An 11974-nucleotide genomic window follows, 5' to 3' on the forward strand; every position below is an offset into this window, starting at 1 on the left:
CTCAAATATGAAAAACTAGGTTGATACCTGTTCATATCAGGAGCTGTTGAATTCAGTTCACCATTTGCAGTATCTCATTAGGATGTTTAGTGGAGAAGATATTGGGTTTTTTTTATTTACAGGCAGTCCCCGGGTTACGTACAAGATAGGGACTGTAGGTTTGTTCTTAAGTTGAATTTGTATGTAAGTCGGAACTGGTACATATTGTAGGGGAAACTCTAGCCAAACATTTTTTTTAGTTTTGGATAGCATAGGGAAAGGTTAACTCCCCTCTAATGTTTGTTTTGCTGTCTGTTCCCCTGTTCAGAAGATTTCACATCTATTTCTGTCCCTGTGACAAACTCAGGACTAAAGGAGTAACTCATCAAATACCAAACAGCTCTGCACCATGCTTTGAGCTAATAGCTTTATTTCCACACACCACCCAGGGTTCTAGGAGGAGGGTCCTTTTTTTGCTAACACAATGAGGCCAGCACTTTGTTTGTTTTGGTGGAGTCTTTGTTTGCCCAGGGAGCCCAGCATGTATAGGGGGAGGAGGGGCGGAGAGGCTGCTTTTGTCTGCTGTTTGGCAGCCTGTTGCTCAGGGGAGGGGGCAGCCTGTTGCTGGCAGGGGGGGAGGGGGGGAGGCGTGCAGGATGCGAGGCCGCGGGGGGGAGGGCAGCGATCGTGGGGAGGCACTTTTCCTCTGCCCGGCAGCTCTGCGGGATCCCTGTCCCTGTGGCCAGCTGCTGCAGGCAGAGGCCAGTTGGAGCCGGCCGAAGAGGAGGAGGAGGTGGATTCTAGGACCCAGGTGAGCGAGCCCCGGGGACGCTGCTGCGCTCCGGGAGCCTGGCATGTATAGAGGGGAGGAGGGACAGAGAGGCTGCTTTTGTCTGCTGTTCGGCAGCCTGTTGCTCAGGGGAGGGGGCAGCCTGTTGCTGGCAGGGGGGTGGGGGGGGGGGGGCAGCGGGCGTGGGGAGGCACTTTTCCTCTGCCCGGCAGCTCTGCGGGACCCCAGTCGGAGCCAGCCCGAGGAGGAGGAGGATCCTAGGACCCAGGTGAGCGAGCCCCGGGAATGCTGCTGTGCATGTGCGGGAGTTGCCTCACCCCGTTCGTATCTAGGGATCCGACGTAAGTCGGATCCACGTAAGTCGGGGACTGCCTGTATACTGTGGGCAAAGCATGGGCTCACAAGAATTCCTCCATTGTTTTACCATGAGTGTCAAAACATTTGGGCTGCGTTTAGATTATGTTATCTAAACTAGAACTCTGTAGTGTAGACCTGGTTTTTGGATTTAATGAAATACAAGACGCTAAAACCCCTTTCCCATGATGCTGTTGAAGTTGGAAGGACTGCTATTATAGATATCAACTTAACAAAAAACAGAAATCTTTCTCTGTGCGATTCTGTTGATTTTAGAATATCCTCTAGCTTCAAATGCTTACATAACACTTTAACTTCATACCATTCATTAAGAATAGCTTCTGTAACATTCTCAAGCGAATCTTTAGATATCAAATGATGAAAATGGTGAGTGAGCATCTTAATCTCAGAATCACCATAATTTCTTAAATCGCTACCGGTTGGCCACGAAACAGTATTGAATATGGAGCAGGCAGCAGATACTTCACAACGATTATTGCCCAAATATCTGTCATTTAACTTTTAAAGAGTATCCACCCCTGCCCAGCCCAACACCCCCCCCTTAGCGTGGCACCTGGAGGGTGGGGGCAACTACCCCTCCGTCCTTCATTACATCTCTGGAGTGGGGATGGGTGGGAGGAAGAAAGGGCCGTGCAGAGCCAGCACTCCGGCAGTCGCTCCCAGGAGCGGCTTGCCGGGTTTCTCCCTCCTCAAGCAGCTGCCAGTCGGCCCTTAGGCTGACAGCCCATCGGGAAATTTCCAGTATCCCGCCAGGCCAGTCCGCCCCTGGTGGGGAGGAGTGAATTGGCCAGCAGGGAACAGGACTCACCCGGGCAGTGCAGCTCCCAGGGCGCACGATCACGGCGAACCGAGTCAGTCCAGCTGCGGCTCACCACGCGCTTGACCAGCGCGCAGGAGCACGGACCGGGCTGCCCCTCCTCGGGCAGCTTGACCTTCTGCTCACAAACAGGGAGGAACTAATAGGGGAAGTAGAGGTGGGTGACAACCTGGGAAGCAGTGATCATGAGATGGTAGATTTCAGGATCCTGACCAAAGGAAGAAAAGAGAGTAGTGAAATACACACCTTGGACTTCAGAAAAGCAGATTTTGACTCCCTCAGAGAGCTGATGGGCAGAATCCCCTGGGATGTTAACATTAAGGGGAAAGGAGTCCAGGACAGCTGGCAGTATTTTAAAGAAGCCTTATTGAAGGCACAGAAAGAAGCCATCCCGACGCGTAGCAAGAGAGGCAAACATGGTAGGAGACCAGACTGGCCTACAGGGAAAATCCTTGGTGAACTTAAGCACAAAAAGGAAGCTTACAAAGAGTGGAAACTTGGACAAATGACCAGGGAGGAGTTTAAAGGTATAGCTCGAGAATGCCGGGGGGTTATCAGGAAGGTGAAAGCGCAAATGGAATTGCGACTGGCTAAGGATGTAAAGGATAACAAGAAAGGTTTCTACAGGCATGTTAACAAGAAGAAGGTGATCAGAGAGGATGTGCAGCCCCTAATAGATGAAGGAGGTAACCTGGTGACAGATGATGTGGGGAAAGCTGAAGTACTCAATGCGTTCTTTGCCTCTGTATTCACGGACAAGGTCGGCTCCTGGACTTCTGCTCTAAGTGATGCAAGATGGGATGAAGATGGACAGCCCGTGGTGGGTAAAGAACAGATTAGGAACTGCTTAGAAAAGCTAAACGTACACAAATCCATGGGTCCGGACTTAATGCACCTGAGGGTACTGAGGAAGTTGGCAAATGTCATTGAGGAGCCTTTGGCCATTATCTTTGAAAAGTCGTGGAGATCGGGAGAAATCCCGGATGATTGGAAAAAGGCAAATGTAGTGCCCATCTTCAAAAAAGGGAAGAAGGACAATCCAGGGAACTATATGCCGGTGAGTCTTACCTCGGTTCCTGGAAAAATCATGGAAGGGATCCTTAAGGAATCCACTTTGAGACACTTGGATGAGAGGAAAGTGATTAGGAATAGTCAGCATAGATTCACAAAGGGCAAGTCGTGCCTGACCAATCTGATTAGCTTCTCTGATGAGGTAACTGGCTTGGTGGACATGGGAAAGTCAGTGGATGTTATATACCTTGACTTTAGCAAGGCTTTTGATACGGTCTCCCACAATATTCTTGCCAGCAAGTTAAGGGAATGTGGATTGGATAAATGGACAGTAAGATGGATAGAAAGATGGCTAGAAGGCCGGGCCCAGCGGGTAGTGATCAACGGCTCGATGTCAGGATGGCGGTTGGTTTCTAGCAGAGTGCCCCAAGGTTCGGTTCTGGGACCGATTTTGTTCAATATCTTTATTAATGACCTGGATGAGGGGATGGATTGCACCCTCAGCAAGTTTGCAGATGACACTAAGCTAGGGGGAGAGGTAGATACGCTGGAGGGCAGAGATAGGGTCCAGAGTGACTTAGACAAATTGGAGGATTGGGCCACAAGAAATCTGATGAGGTTCAACAAGGACAAGTGTAGAGTCCTGCACTTGGGATGGAAGAATCCCAAGCATAGTTACAAGCTGGGGACCAACCAGCTAAGTAGTAGTTCTGCAGAAAAGGACCTGGGGGTTATAGTGGATGAGAAGCTGGATATGAGTCAACAGTGTGCCCTTGTAGCCAAGAAGGCTAATGGCATATTAGGTTGCATTAAGAGGAGCATTGCCAGCAGATCCAGAGATGTCATTATTCCCCTTTATTTGGCATTGGTGAGGCCACATCTGGAGTATTGTGTCCAGTTCTGGGCCCCCCACTACAAAAAGGATGTGGACGCATTGGAGAGGGTCCAGCGGAGGGCAACCAAATGATTAGGAGGCTGGAGCATATGACTTATGAGGAGAGGCTGAGGGAGTTGGGTCTGTTTAGTCTGGAGAAGCGAAGAGTGAGGGGGGATTTGATAGCAGCCTTCAACTTCCTGAAGGGAGGTTCCAAAGAGGATGGAGAGAGGCTCTTCTCAGTAGTGACAGATGGCAGAACAAGGAGCAATGGTCTCAAGTTGTAGTTGGAGAGGTCCAGGTTGGATATTAGGAAAAACTATTTCACTAGGAGGGTGGTAAAGCACTGGGATGGGTTACCTAGGGAAGTAGTGGAGTCTCCATCCCTAGAGGTGTTTAAGTTCCAGCTTGACAAAGCCCTGGCTGGGTTGATTTAGATGGGATTGGTCCTGCCTAGAGCAGGGGGCTGGACTTGATGACCTTCTGAGGTCTCTTCCAGTTCTATGATTCTATGATAAGGGGATGGTTTGATGAGATAACATGATCTTGGTAACTAATTGACCATTCATTATCAGTGGGAAATAGGTCAATGGAGGGATGATAGGAGTTACTATAGAGAACTTTCTGGGTGTCTGGCTGGTGGGTCTTGCCCACATGCTCAGGGTTTAGCTGATCGCCATATTTGGGGTCGGGAAGGAATGTTCCTCCAGGGTAGATTGGCAGAGGCCCTGGAAGTTTTTCGCCTTCCTCTGTAGCATGGGGTACAGATCACAGCTGGAGGATTCTCTGCATCTTGGGGTCTTCAAAGTATTTGAAGGCTTCAATATCTGAGATCTAGGTGAGAGGATTATTCTAAGAGGGGTGGGTGAGATTCTGTGGCCTGCACTGTGCAGGGGGTCAGACTAGATGATCATAATGGTCCCTTCTGACCTTAAAGTCTATGAGTCCTCCTCACATGCAGCCAGAGCTCCCAGCGCTGACCATGCCTTGCCTCCCAGCCACTCTCCCTGCCCCTGCCAGAGACTTGGCAACCCTATGTGGAGCCCCTAGAGATGTCTCAGGGCTCCGCGGAGCACAGTAGCTACTCACCGCAGGCAAATGTATTTGTCGTGCCCTGGTTATGGCCGCTGCTCAGATTTTCAAGTCATTTTTAGGAATCAGAAGTGTGCGAGATCTCATATATTGATGGATGAGGGGGTTACAGGTGCCGTTTCATCTTCCCTGGCTGTGTGCCAGATGATATATGCCTGGCAGAATGGTACCATGTACCTGTTCTGTGGGGCTGGGCAAGATGAATGGCATCTTCTTTGCCCTTAGCTCCAAGGGGAGCATAGGCCATCAACAATTTCTTTCCAAGCCTCTCTGTCTTGTGCCACCTTCTCTAATTCTCTCCAGCTTTTGCCCATTTTCCTCACATTCACATCCAAGTCTCTTCTCCAACTATTCTTTGGCCTTCCTCTTCCCCTTTAATGAGAATGTGCTAGTCTTTTAAAAATGGATCCTAGGATTATGGCAGGTTCATGTTCCAGGGCTGAATGTCTCTCAACAGGCACATCAGATATACTGCTTACATCATCTGAGGCTGTGGAATAAATGGTTTCTTCCTCCTCTCATTTGCTTCTCCAGGGATGGAGTGTTTTTTGGTCCAGATGTGTGTGCAGAAAGAAGAGCTCCCAGAGAGACTGTCAAACGCAAGGAATGTTTCCAATATGGACAATGAGGAAAATTATTCTGCAGCAAAGAAAGAAACACGACAGGTAAGTGGTGCCAGCCAAAGGGCAGTACAGATTCTATCATAATGGATTGGTAGAAGCAGTAAGAATTAGTACAGATGTCATGCTTAGAATTATAATGGAACTGAAATAATTTGTTTTCATTTGAGGTTTGTTTCTTCCTGCTTTCTTTCTCTTTTATACAAACTGAAAAATGTTCATTTGCATTGCATTCACTTCAACATGAAAGGGGTTGTTTTTTTTTATTTTGAATTGCTTTCTTTAAAAAATTAGATCTTGGTAAACTTTAAAAAAAATCATTTTGTTTGATCAATTTAAGGGAAAATAGCTGTGTGAGTTGTATTTGTTTGTTTGTTTGTTTGTTTGTTTTAGCCACCTCTAGATCCAAGCCCAAAATACTATTTTTTTTCTTAATCTGATACCTCACCCTGCTTTGGAAAATTAGTTTACAACTGCCCTATCATCTTTAGTGTCTATCTTTGTTTATGATTCTGGCTAAGATGGAGTTATCTTCCAGCTACTGCACCACCTCACGAGACTTGGCAAAGTATGGTAAGATGTGCTTCCAGTCAACGTCTACTGCAAGGCCATGGGGACCTTACTGAATGCAGTGCTCAGTGAGATGAATAGAGTTACGGCCTTAGAGGTAAGGGATGAATCTAGGTACTCTACCTAGATATCAAGGATCAAACGTTATAAATAAGGAACTTGCTTATCTAGAATCCAGTGTAACAACAGAAATGCTTCAAGCTTCCATCATCCAGAACCGACCAAGACCACACACGCCAACTGAGCGAAATCCTAGTACCGTTGAAGACAATGTTCAAATTCCTATTTGCATAGTGGAGTAGGCAGATTTTATCTTTCAGTATTAAATTGAGAGTGGTGCCTTTAGGACTTAGTAGAGCATACTATGAGGATGGAGTTTGAAAGGTGTTTGCAAAGGTTCTCTGAGTCTTGTGTAGAGCAGATTTAATTATTCTGAAATTTCTGGCAAACTAGGGAACAGGAATTTTTGTTCTTGCAGAAACATCAGAAACACATGGATTCCAAAATGAAATGTACTTCTGAGATTTCCAGCAGCTGCTCAATGAAATGGACATAAATCATGCCGATTTCACTGCTGCCCACTACAGAATAGCAGCTGTTAATCTGATATGAATCATACCAGCTATTCAGGTATCTCAGGGTCTGCTGGCTCTGGGGACCCCGGCCTTCCAAGTTCCCAGGCCAGCTGGCTCCTGGGGCTTCCCAACTCATGTAGACTGGGGGAGACAGCCAGCCTGGTAGTCCTGCTCAGTGGCTGGGAACCTGGGAACCCCACCAGAGTGTGGGAGCTGTGCATGAATCTGTCTGCATCCTAGCTAGACTCCACAGACTAAAATGAGTACATGATCTCCATTGCAAATTGTGTTCTATTTCCCTAGACAGTGTCTGTGAAGTGATTGCTAGGTTATGCTGGGACAAGAAGTAAAATGAGCACGTTTAATTTGTTGAAAGGAAATACCATTTCATACCAAAGGAAAGAAATGTGTTGATCCATCAGATCCAGCTGTGATCTGTGCTCCAGTCTCCCTGCAGAAAATTAGACTATGGATGCAGGCTGGGAGCTGGCAGCCCTACACATGCCGGAAACAGCCCTCACCTGCCTCAGTTTAAGCAGTTAATTGGCTAAACATAATGGCTGCGTCTAGACTGGCATGATTTTCCACAAATGCTTTTAACGGAAAAATTTTTCCGTTAAAAGCATTTGCGGAAAAGAGCATCTAGATTGGCACGGACGCTTTTCCGCAAAAGCACTTTTTGCGGAAAAGCGTCCGTGCCAATCTAGACGCGGTTTTGCTCAAGAAAGCCTCAATCGCCATTTTCGCAATCGGGGCTTTTTTTCGCAAAACAATACCACGTTGTCTACACAGGCCCTCTTGCGCAAAAGCATTTGCGCCAGAGGGCTTTTGCCCAAAGGGGAGCAGCATAGTATTTCCTCAAGAACACTGACAATCTTAGATGAGATCGTCAGTGTTCTTGCGGAAATTCAAGCGGCCAATGTAGACAGCTGGAAAGTTTTTCCGCAAAAGCAGCTGCTTTTGCGGAAAAACTTGCCAGTCTAGACGCAGCCAATGTGAAATGGTGAACTAACTAAATAGGATTTTACATCCCTGAATGAGTCCAGTAATTACAGCACTTCTATGTGTGAGCTTCTCTACAGGACAACTGCTAAGTCTGTGCACGCCAATAACCTTAAAGCTTACAGGTTAAGGAGGCATAGTCTGAGCGACTTCTCTCTAGAGTGCCCAAGCCTATATAATAATGCTCCTTGCTTCTCAGTAAGATGTTCTGTATTCCAGCGAGACACATGTGCTCTTGGCATCTGCTCAGCACAGTATCTATGCTTGCTTCCAAGAACTTGTTCAAATGCACACATTCATAAATAAGTCTTTTTGGTCTAGGGAGAGTGGCAAATGAGGAAGCTGATGAAACCTAGTGTATTTCATGGTATGTTAAGTACAGTTCAGATGGCTGATTTATCACCTTCACAAAGCTTTCTGTTCCTTTCATGTCCCTTTCTGCTCTAAGCACCAGAAAACACTTAACTGTTCATTTGCTCCCCATCTGTGCAATTCTAGGACGTAGCTTGAACGTCCTATGCAGGGCCATGCTGGAAGAAGGACCTCTAGTGTTAACTCCATTACCCAAAGAAAACAAATAAGAAATACCAAGAGTAAGTTCCAGTCTACAGAAATGCAGAAATGGATGATGTTCAAAGAGCTGATGATGATCCTACAGGCCAGTCTCCAAGAAATAATAGATCGGTAGGCATCTTCTAATATGCACAAGAATTCTTTCTATAGTGAAAATCCCCAACAGCAGGTTGCTTTGTGCATATGGCCATTTACTGTGCAGATAGCATGCTGGGAGTCAGCTACATTTGAGGCTGCTGGAGCAGGCAGAGGTGTAGCGAGGATGTTTTGCGCCCGGGAGCAAAGGCCAAATTTGCATCCCCCCGAAATCATTTGTTACTGTGGATCTGTTATTATTTCTAAGTCAGCCAAAAAATAAGAACATAAGAAAAAAATCACAAATGCTACTAATAGCCACAGATCCTTGGATCAATTAGTAGATCATAGTAGAATTATCTTGATCGTATTTTGCTTTTTTCAAAAAACATTCCAATAATTTACTGGATTTACTGGTTTCTTCCTTTTCTTCTGCTAGTCTTTTCCTGCACTGAGCACCACTCAACTTTCTTCCAGACATATCTAAGATTTATAAATAATCCACCTTTTAGGATATTTATCATTTAATCACAATTACTTATTGTACTAACTAGACACATATAAATTATAAAGTTTTTGTGGTTTACATTCTGTTTAATTATTTTTTTCTCTTTAATCTTTTGTATCCCATTCTCATTAGATTCAAGTCTTTTACATTAAAAATGTGAAATGCGTAAAATATGTACGTTTTATAAAACCCAAAAGAAAAAAACGTTACAACCTAAATATGAATTTCATCATTATATTTCAATCAAGGATTTAAAACCACTGTCACAGCAAATGAGTAACGCATTGCTTTAATTAATTGTAAAAAGATTTTGAGCATATCAAATGTATTTTAAGCAATCTGTAATGATTCCTAAATGCCGAGTTACTTACTAGTTAACCTAGTTGTTTTTCATACTATCGCATAGCAATAAACTACATCATAATTATGAATGTAAGAGATTAACTTGCCTGTTAAAATAACATGCAGAAATATATTTAAATCAAAGTAACACACAACTGGAGAGTCGCTCTCACGTTTTTGAAAGCACTTAAAGCAATAAGTTAGAGTGGGAGGGGTGGTGCTCTGGCGTAGTTGAGGGGGATTGGATTAGAATGGTGGCATGGGGGTGCCTGGCTCTGGGGAAAGGAGGGGACTATTTTGTTGATATTTTGGTTTTTATTTGTTTATTCCCAAATAAAATCACAAAATGTATATTATTTTTATATCAATAAATATGTCAATTTTTTCAAATTGCATGAAGAATTATATGTTTATTCAAAATTTCAGGTTTCCAAAGTATCTGAAATTTTCACAAAAAAAGAAAAAGATTTCACAACCAATCATTTTAAAGCTATGCAAAAGAGCATCTTGTTCAGACCAATCACTTCAAACCAGAACCCTCATGCATATGCATGAGTCAAACCTATAAAGGCCTGAGCAACGCCCGTTTTGTTGTTGCATCGGAGCGTCGGGTTAGATGTAGGTTAGACTAGTGCATGCATGAGAGGGTGTATGTGTGTGGTCTAGCGTCTTGTCCCGGGTTGTATGAGTGAGGTTTAGCATCATCTGCAAGTTAAGCCAAGCAGAAGGGTTGGTATTATATTCTGATAATCTTACTTAACTAGGTTTAGATTAGATAGTTTAGATTTTAGATAGATTAGATCTCGTCATCGAGCCTGTCCATTAGGCAGCGTCGGTCACAGCATGTCAGCCATCATTGTGCCTGTTTGGCGGGTGCGTCGCGAGTTAGTTAGGGTATTATTTTAAGATAAGTGTAGGATACGTTAGTTTAGAGTCTAGCATCCATCGCCGTTCCAGCTGCTCTGAAGTGCAGGAAGAGGCCGAAGGTCTTCCCAGAAGGGGAACACATCACTCCCGACTCCAGCACTTCGAGGGACCTCCTGGCTTCTCTCTCCTGAGGCTTTCAACTAGCCAACGGCTCGAGGTTGCCAGCGTTGGCGCCATCGTCCATCGAGGGACTCCTGGCTGTTCTTCTCCCGAGGCTTTCAATTAGCCGACAGATTGAGGTCGCCAGCAGCACAACCATCGCCTCAGCGCCGTTAGACTGGTAAAGTTATAAAGTATTTGAGGGGACTGCCCCCTTGCTTGTTTACAATATATTGTAGTCTAGTTGTTATAAACCTTATCCAAATTGTTCAGTTTTTATTTATGCGCCATATCTAAGAGTAAAGGACAAAAACCGGTGATAGATATAGAGTTTGGAGTCGCACCTTAATCTTCTTAATAATTTAATTAGGCTAATTGGTAGGTAATTAATATACACAGTCACCCTATCGGGTAATACAGCTGAATTCTCCCACGTGGAGGTAAAGAGTTTGAGCCGAGCCTTATTCCAGAACACCGAGAGGAGAGCAGCAGCCCTTGCCAAAATTAAATAGCCTCGTGATTAGTCCTGCACAATAGACCTTTACCTAGAAAAACCACGGTGCATCATGTCTCAAACTGTTTGGAGTTTACCCTTTTTATACGAGTCTAAATCTTTCCAGAAGCACTTCCTGGCCAACTGGGAAGAAAACCTCTTGCATCTCAGCATTTATAAAAGCAATGCTGCTTTGCCTCCCAAAACAAAGGAAAGTAATACTTTGGCAGTGGCTCTTGTTATTGCCTCCACTTTCCAGAGAGAGCTCTGTGCTGTGAAACTCTGGCTCTTGCCATGATTAGTCTACCAGCCCAGAACCATTTTGCTCATAACTTTGGTGGCAGATTCTGGAAGTGGTGCTGTTTTCTAGAGCATACAAAGTTTAAATGGGATCAGGCATCAACTTTGGGAAAAATCCTAAAATCACAAAAAGGGTCCTAACTCAGACACATAGTCTAATTTTGACCAAAATTGGTAGAAGATTTTCTAAATACAATTGGTTATACAACAATGTATGCAAAATGGTGCTGTTTTGGAAAGTTTGGGAAACTTTTAGCTCCAGGCGATCAATTTTTTTGCACATTCCTGTACTTTTTTTTGCCATTAATGAAAGCTAAAGTCTAGTCACGTGATAAGTGCTTGTTTGTAGCATATAACTGTTTTTCAGCCAGTGAAATTTGGAGAGAACTGAATTTTTGTTTTAAGTTTGACAGGGTTTTATTATTTTTGTACTTTTACACCCAAAAATGTTATTTCCCACCTGGCTACCACTAAGTTGTTTAAACAAATGTGTTGCAATCATAGAAAACGTGTCTGAAAACTGTAGGTGCTGGGGTTATTTATAATGTTTTTAAAGGGGTACTTTATAAAAAAAAGGTTGAGAAACACTGGCATATAATACATCAACATATTGTCATGTATTTGTAGAACAGACTAATTTGAGAAGTTTTTTATATCTGCTGTTATGTAAATGACAAGATACCCACTTCCTAAAAAAGCAAACCATATATTTGAGCTCTGCTCAGCACAGACATAAACCTAAAGCACATGTGGTACCAATGTGACTTGGATGACAACACACGTGTGACGGAGGGTATCAGCCCTGCACTGACGGCTGAGTCTAATCAGTCCCACCTGGCTGAAGAAGCCCCGCCCTCACAACTCTGCTGGGCATGCTCAGACTGCAGACCAGATATAAAAGCCTGGGAGGAGGCTTAATCTGGGCTGACTGCTGGCGAGGAAGGACCTCGGA

At 44.6% G+C, this 11974-nt stretch overlaps 1 protein-coding gene across 2 annotated transcripts; it reads left to right on the top strand.

Annotated features, from left to right (window-relative positions):
- Positions 1 to 931: 931 nt before the first annotated feature.
- LOC106731648 (uncharacterized) lies at positions 932 to 11480 on the top strand. 2 transcript variants are annotated; one of them, XM_075918433.1, is made up of 4 exons: positions 932 to 3018; positions 5473 to 5603; positions 6097 to 6225; positions 6607 to 11479. In XM_075918433.1, the coding sequence occupies exons 1-3, from the start codon at positions 2152 to 2154 to the stop codon at positions 6182 to 6184; spliced, it is 1086 nt and encodes a 361-aa protein (XP_075774548.1). In that variant the 5' UTR covers positions 932 to 2151; the 3' UTR covers positions 6185 to 6225; positions 6607 to 11479. The 2 variants fall into 2 exon arrangements, with proteins under 2 accessions (XP_075774548.1, XP_075774547.1); XM_075918432.1 differs by having other exon boundaries at positions 6097 to 11480.
- The last annotated feature ends 494 nt before the right edge of the window (positions 11481 to 11974 follow it).

This window comes from Pelodiscus sinensis, unplaced genomic scaffold (assembly GCF_049634645.1).
Source record: "Pelodiscus sinensis isolate JC-2024 unplaced genomic scaffold, ASM4963464v1 ctg70, whole genome shotgun sequence".
Taxonomy (NCBI): Eukaryota; Metazoa; Chordata; order Testudines; family Trionychidae; genus Pelodiscus; species Pelodiscus sinensis.

Bases quoted from the DNA above. Each gene is read 5' to 3' on its own strand.
- LOC106731648 (XM_075918432.1), top strand. From the start codon at position 2,152: ATGGTAGATTTCAGGATCCTGACCAAAGGAAGAAAAGAGAGTAGTGAA. The intron at 3,019-5,472 runs GTGAGTCTTACC...TTGCTTCTCCAG, and splicing joins ATCCAGGGAACTATATGCCG to GGATGGAGTGTTTTTTGGTC. The intron at 5,604-6,096 runs GTAAGTGGTGCC...GTTATCTTCCAG, and splicing joins CAAAGAAAGAAACACGACAG to CTACTGCACCACCTCACGAG.